General features: G+C 34.3%; 1 protein-coding gene across 1 annotated transcript in view; it reads left to right on the top strand.

Annotated features, from left to right (window-relative positions):
- LOC111492062 (RNA-binding protein 42-like) overlaps nucleotides 1-4,696 on the top strand; it is a 7,725-nt gene extending 3,029 nt beyond the window's left edge. The window contains exons 3-6 of the mRNA XM_023141235.1: nucleotides 1,688-1,785; nucleotides 3,256-3,352; nucleotides 4,056-4,141; nucleotides 4,236-4,696. Coding sequence (XP_022997003.1) covers nucleotides 1,688-1,785; nucleotides 3,256-3,352; nucleotides 4,056-4,141; nucleotides 4,236-4,289 — 335 coding nt within the window. The 3' untranslated portion in view covers nucleotides 4,290-4,696. The remainder of the gene's footprint in view (nucleotides 1-1,687; nucleotides 1,786-3,255; nucleotides 3,353-4,055; nucleotides 4,142-4,235) is intronic.
- Nucleotides 4,697-7,052: the final 2,356 nt, after the last annotated feature.

Below are 7,052 nucleotides of genomic sequence, written 5' to 3'. Positions count from 1 at the left end.
GGGGGGGGGGGGGGGGGGGGGGGGGGGGGGGGGGGGGGGGGGGGGGGGGGGGGGGGGGGGGGGGGGGGGGGGGGGGGGGGGGGGGGGGGGGGGGTGGTGTTGGACTTATCCTCGCAAATGTTTTCCTTTCTAGTTTCCCAGTCATCTCTCTATTTTTTAATGCCATAGGAAGGATTTATTCATGATTTCTTTTGGAGAGGAGTAGCGAAAGAACATGAAAACATTCTAGTAACTTGGAAAAACATCAACCTACTTGCGAGATATGGGGGTGGAAATTCATGGAAGAAAAGAATGCCCTATGGAAGGATGTAATTGCCAACAATTACTCTGGAGGAATAGATTCCAAAGCCGAATAGCCATGAGCCAAACAAAGGTCCTCGGAAGGAGGTAATTGCCAACAATTATGGTTGGGTTGTTCCTTTTAGGACTTTGACCGTTGATGAAATTCTTGAGTGGATCAAGCTCTACAGCCTCGTTTATATACAATGTCCTTCGAAGGTAGAAGATTCTCTCTCTCGGACCCTCAAAAGTGATGGTTGATTTTTGGTTAATTCCTTAACTTTTGAGCTAAGCACTCATCAGGCCCTCTCGATATTAATCCATCAAAGGTGATTTGGGTGGCTAAAGTCCCCAAGAGGAAGTGAAAGCCTTCATATGAGTCTTTGTCCGAGGGAATTTAAACACAAGGGATGTCTACAAAGAAGACAACTGAATAATCCATGCCCCCAACTTGGTGCATGATGTGCAGATCAAATGAAGAAAATCGGCATCGTCTTTTCTTCCTTTGCTCTTGGGCAAACTCCTTACGGGTTAGATTATTGAATTTTTTGGGGAGCTGGTGTGTCCTGAAAGAAATGATGGGATCTATTTTGCTTATTTTTGGAACTCCTTTCAAGGATAAAGGTTGTATTTTATGGTTCATGGTGACTTTGTGGAAACTGTGGCGTGAGAGGAACTAGAAAGGCTTTGTAGCGAAGACGACTAACCTTTACAAGTTTTGTGACCCCATCAAACTCTTTGCATCCATCTGTGTTCTCTTTCAAAGTCTTTTTGTAATTATGATCTTGTGCATATTTCAGCTGATTGGGAGTCCTTTTTTATGACCCTTTGGCCTAGTAGGGATAATTCATCTACCTTTTGTACTACTTCCTCCCAATCAATATATTTTTTGTTTCTTATTAAAAAAAGGAGAAGAAAATACACCCTTATTGGATAATGAATATTATTGGTTGTCTATCACTGTTTCGATGAATTTAATTTTGTTTTGATGTTGACTCTTAGATATTTATTTACTTTTATATTATTAAGAATTTTGAAATATTAGTGGTCATAGGCTTGCGTGTATGCACATAATTACAAAGAAAAAAAAAACTATCATAACCCCAATATATCATGTCCTAGTTTTTTATCATGTTGCCGTGTTAGTCATTTTATTGGTGACATATTTCATGTTTCTTAAATAGTTACTGATCTGCCGTACTCTTGATTCTTATATTTTTCCACCGATTTTGATGGATTTCCTTTTCCTGTTGGCTATGTAGAAATAATGACTACTATGGAGTAGAAATTGAATTAGTGCATGTAATGTTCCTATGCTGTACTCTCTCTAACTTTTTAAATTTTTATCTATTGCTTTCATCTTTAGCTGGAAGTATCTCTTACTGAGGAAAATTTTCTGTTGTTGCAGATGATTACCGTCTATTTTGTGGAGATCTTGGCAATGAAGTGAATGATGATGTGCTCTCTAAAGCATTCTCACGATTTCCTTCATTTAACATGGCTAGAGTAAGTTTATTGAGTCCAATATTCTACCTAATTCATTTTTATTTTCAATTTTTGTTCTTGGCATTCTGCATGATGGCTAGTTTCCTTGAAAGTGTTTGGTCTGTTTAAAAGGTCGCAATGCATCTATAGGTACGTCTTTTTGCACATTTACATGTGATTCTGATTGCATTTGAGGTTTCTGATATGTCCACAGGAATCTGTTCCTTGATTGTAATATATTTTTTATATTTTTTAAGGTTTAAGTTCTATTTTGGTCGAAAAAGCTTTTAAATTATTTTGTTTGGCTTCTAAACTTGTAAATATTCTGTTTTGGTCACTAAGCTATCAACTTTATCCCTGAAACAATGCATAATAAACTAATTTAGTCATTTCTGTTGATCACTTGGAGTTTGCTAACCTGCTTTGTGTAACCCCAAAAACATTCCTAGTAGACAGACACTCACCAGATTTAGGAACAAAAGATGTGTCGAATCAAGTTTCTGTTAAATGATTTTTATAAATTAAAGCAAAACTAATGACTGATAAAATATATTTTTTATGCAAAGCTGACGGACAAAAATAGAATCATCTGGAAGACTAAAATGAAAAAAGTATAATATCTCCAGAAATAAAATAGTATTAAAACCTGTTTTTATGTTTCTTAAAAATTATTTATGAGGTTAAGAGTTTTCTTTCTTTAAGAAAGATACGATCATCTGATTGGGAGTTATGCAGCTGGAACCTCTTTATGGAGCTAGTATCCCTTAGAATTTACCAAGTTCATAGACTAGCTTGAGTTGCAACATGGTTGGGTCATTTAAACTTGTCAGAGGCAGGTTAGCTCTCGAGCTTTTATAAGTGTTTATTCTTTTCCTTGGTATTTTCACTCTCTTACTGCTTGTGTGGGGGTATGAGGAAAGTCCCTTAAAATTTTATGCACGAAACTATCCATGAAATTTTCAACAGAGGGACTTGAAGACTATGTGAGCTCTTGACTTTTAGTAATGATTGGAGATATTTTCTTTTGGTATTCACTCACGAATCTTAAAGATAGGAGCTGTTAAAGTGATCGGCCCTGTGATTTCTTCCCTCCTTTGTGGTCATTGTATGGTCATGCCATTAAACATAGGCGTTACAACCATTTCATCTGGTATTGGGTCTTGTCAAGGAAGATTTATTTTATTTGTGTTTTTGTTGCTCATGCATATTTTATGGTTGAACTCGTAATTTAATTCTCACCAACATTTGTAGTTTTTGAACCATTGTCAACTTCAAGGACATTGCCCAATTGTTTATAAGGATTTCTATGGCATAATTTTATGGAAGTGGTTTGGACCAATTGATGCACTTTTATAAGAAACAATCTCAACTTTGTATCTTGAAAAATATACTACTTTATGACTTTGCGGATTAACCTAAAATATTTTGATACTCTATTTATGGTTTATTTTCTACTTGCCAATTGATCTATATGCCTATAATTTTGTTTAGGTTGTTAGAGATAAGCGAACTGGTAAGACCAAGGGTTATGGGTTTGTTAGCTTCTCCAATCCTACGGACCTTGCTGCAGCACTAAAGGAAATGAATGGTAATATGCTTATTTTAGTTTTATATGGGTTCTGCAGTTCTTTCATCTCTCTGTTGGACTTGTGCTTCCTGTTCAGTTCTCATGACATGTACTGTGTGTAATATAATAAAACCTTCCTCGTTGGTGGAACGCTATAGGATAACAAGTTTAATTAGGTTGCCATTTAACTTTTTCTTTTTACGTGAAACAATTTTTTTTTTTTTTTATTGAAATAATGAAAATGACTAATGCTCAAAAGTTACAATTCTTTTTTGTTTTACTTCTCTCTCATAAACATTTTGAAGAAAGTTGTAAGAAATTATAATGTAGGTTTTGAAAAAAACAAGTGTTTTTCTGCATTCACACTTTGGTCAGGATTTTAAAGTATTTCTAAAATGTACAATACCGAATTACTTTCTAAAAGAACTAAACAAATTAAAGGATAATCTTTAGATAGACTCCATTTTTTTATCTTATGATCGCCTCCTGTGGAAGAAATTTCCTATGAACTAGACCCATCTGTATGAACAGCGTGGTCAAGAATCTTATGGTCTAATCCTCAAGCTTATGTGTCTCCTAGGGTGTGTGGTAATGGTTGGTAGTTTGACATTCTTTAATGCCTTGTGTTCTCTACAAAATCTCTGAAACTGTTCTTTACCTTCCCTTCTTTTCCTTTTACTTCTTTTTGCTATAGCTTATGTGCTTAGACCCTTCTTGATTGCAGGCAAGTATGTTGGAAATAGGCCGATAAAATTAAGAAAGAGCAATTGGAAGGAGAGGACAGACTATGATGCCCTGGAAAGACACAAGGTAAATAATGTTCGGTGTTCGTATGCACCGTTGCTTCTTGCTTATTTTTAAAGTTTGACGTTTCAGTTTTTTTGATAAACTAATTTGATGACAGAACCACACTCAAAAGAAATCAAAGCTTCCAAAGAAGAGTATCTTGCACAAGTAGAGGTCGTTCACATTCTTGCGTCTTTGTTTACTCCTCGAGTATAATCGTCGATCACTCAAGTGATCGGTACCGGATGTCTAACCAGTGTTTCAGGAATGCCGTGAAGTTAGTATCTGAGTGAACTTTCTGTTCTCCGCTGCTGCAACTTTTTTTAAATGAAGTGATTGTGCACTAGAGAAGATGTTTACTTGGAAGGAATCGATCTTGTAAAGTGTTGTGCATTCTCCATTCTCTTTGGCTATTTAATGAAGGAATGGAAATCAACAGGCTTTCACTGTTCTTGACCATTGATCTGACATTACATCTTATTTCAAACGACGCTTAAATGTGATTCAGAAAGAAGAACGATTCCCCTTTGTTTGGGCAGAAGAATATAATATCCTCAACGAATTGAAGATTGAGATAAATACAACTTATCTTTATTTTTATCTTTCCCTATCGTTGCGCACAACAACTGTTTAATTTCATCCCACTTAGACAATTTAGATCCAGTTCAAGATGTTTTGATGGCATTAGTTTGGTTTCCTGGTTGATCTGGCTATGTTTAGGCCCTTTCCTACCATTATTACTCTCCATCTTCGACACTTTTGGGACACTTTTGGGAGCATTTAAGGTAAGTAGGGCTATTGTTTAGATCATTCAAATTATTTTGAGCTAAGTTTATATTATTATTTTATGTAAGTTATGTAAATCAATTTCCAAATAGAATTCTAAATATAAATATGATTGTGAGACTTTTTAGGAAAATTAGAGAACAGTTTTAAGTTAGCATCAAGAGAGCTTAGTAACTTTAGCTTAAGTCAACCAAGTGAATGGTTTTAATGTTGGTCTTCCAGGGTAGGGGTGTACATTCAACTTAAAAACTCGACAACTTGGACCAATACAATTCGAATTATAGGGATTGAGTTGGGTTCGATTAACATTTTGAATTGGATTGAGTTAATTTTCTGAACCAAAATTGATTCGGTCCAGTTTCAAGTTCATAAAACAAAAACCTCAGTTTGACCCGAATCAAGAAAAAAATTTATGAAGTACTTTAAGAAGTTTAGTGTATTCATGTTTGGTCGAGTGGTAATTTGGACTCAGAACTCCATGTTATAACTAATAAACAACTATTCAACCATCTATAAGTTTTGTTTTAATTTTAAGAATATAGTTAATAATAGATTATTGAATATGGTTTATACATAGCTTATTTTGAAACAAAAGCACCCCGTTTAATGTTCATAATGTTCATAAACTATATATATATTTCCGTCCCTTGCCAGATTTTGGTCCAAAGATGAAATTCTTAATGATAATTGGTTGTATTCACCGATTTTCGCTTTTATTTTACCAATTCTTAAATGAATTTTTTGAAATTAGAAATTTTTATTTGTATTTGTTGGAAGGGACTTTAAAATTCTTTTTACTTCTCATCAGTTGGTGGATAATAAATGAAATTAAATATCAAGTTTTATAAAAAAAATTGCTCAAATGTTTGACTGTTCTAGTGTTTACTATACTTTCTGGATCAACTTTTAGTACGGATGAGAAGATTATCAACTTTTAGTATCGGTGAAAAGATTCTTAATTATTTTAAGTATTCTTTAGCACCCAAAACAGTAGTGATAGTAGCTTCAAGGGAATTGGTAAGGTAATACGACTTGGATTCGAACCAATGAAGCTACTTTCCCTTTAGTAGATCGGGAGTCTTTGATTGTCGCCCAGTAGGCTATTAGATTGAGTCGAAAGCCTACCAGCGCATAAAGGTTCTATCAAGTCAAAGTGGAGATTTTGAAGAACTCCTATATCCAATGAACCACGGTGTATGTGTGCCGCTAAATTAGGCATAGGTTTCTTCTAGTATTCAAAGCTCCTGATTTGGGGGCGTATATGATACCTAGGCTCCGTCAAAATTGAATGGATAGAAAATTAGTTTCAATATATTTAAAAATTTTGTTATGAAATTGAGAAAGATTATTTAAATTCTAAGTTGTTTATTATCTCTAACAATATTATTATATCACAATATATATATATATATATATATTTTCTAAGCCTTTTCGAAGCAACCTTCAACTTTATTGTTATATTTAATTTTTTTAAACTAATCATTTTCATTGTTTAGGCCTCTATTATTCTTTTTTGAATTACTACCGATTTAGATTTATTTGTATTTGTTTGTGAACTTTTAATTTATTTTATCTTAGATTTGATAGAATAATTATAAATTAAGGAAAAATAAAACTTTTTTAAAAAATTAATTTTTTTTTAACAACTCGTCAACCCAACCCGAACCCAGTCTGAAAATAGATGGTTGTGTTGGGTTACCAATCCAACCAACCCGAACTTTTGGGTTGGTCCAAAAAAATTCCTAAATCCAACCCAACCCGAATTATATATACCCTTAAACCACGAGCTTGTTTGGATGACTTGTATGCGATATGATGTGTGTTATGTTATGTGACAATTTATATTATTGACATGTTATGATATGAATGTTATATGATGCAAGAATCTTCCTATGTCATGCCACATATCTTAGGTTAGCATGTACCTACTATGCCTCTAAGACATTGAGAAACCATGTATATTAACCATGGAGATATATCAATATATGTATGCATGTCTCATAGGAACGTGCCATGAAAATGGATGGAGGTATGATTTGCATCATAAGTATGTATCATGATTTAAAACTATGAGATCTCATGCATATCGTATGTCATGTGCATCGGTATACTTCCCCATTATTATTAGTACATACGTGTACACTATGAT

The sequence above is a fragment of the Cucurbita maxima genome, unplaced genomic scaffold (genome assembly GCF_002738345.1).
Source record: "Cucurbita maxima cultivar Rimu unplaced genomic scaffold, Cmax_1.0 Cma_Scf00017, whole genome shotgun sequence".
Lineage (NCBI taxonomy): Eukaryota > Viridiplantae > Streptophyta > Magnoliopsida > Cucurbitales > Cucurbitaceae > Cucurbita > Cucurbita maxima.
This window is presented reverse-complemented; position numbering and strand designations above follow the sequence as displayed.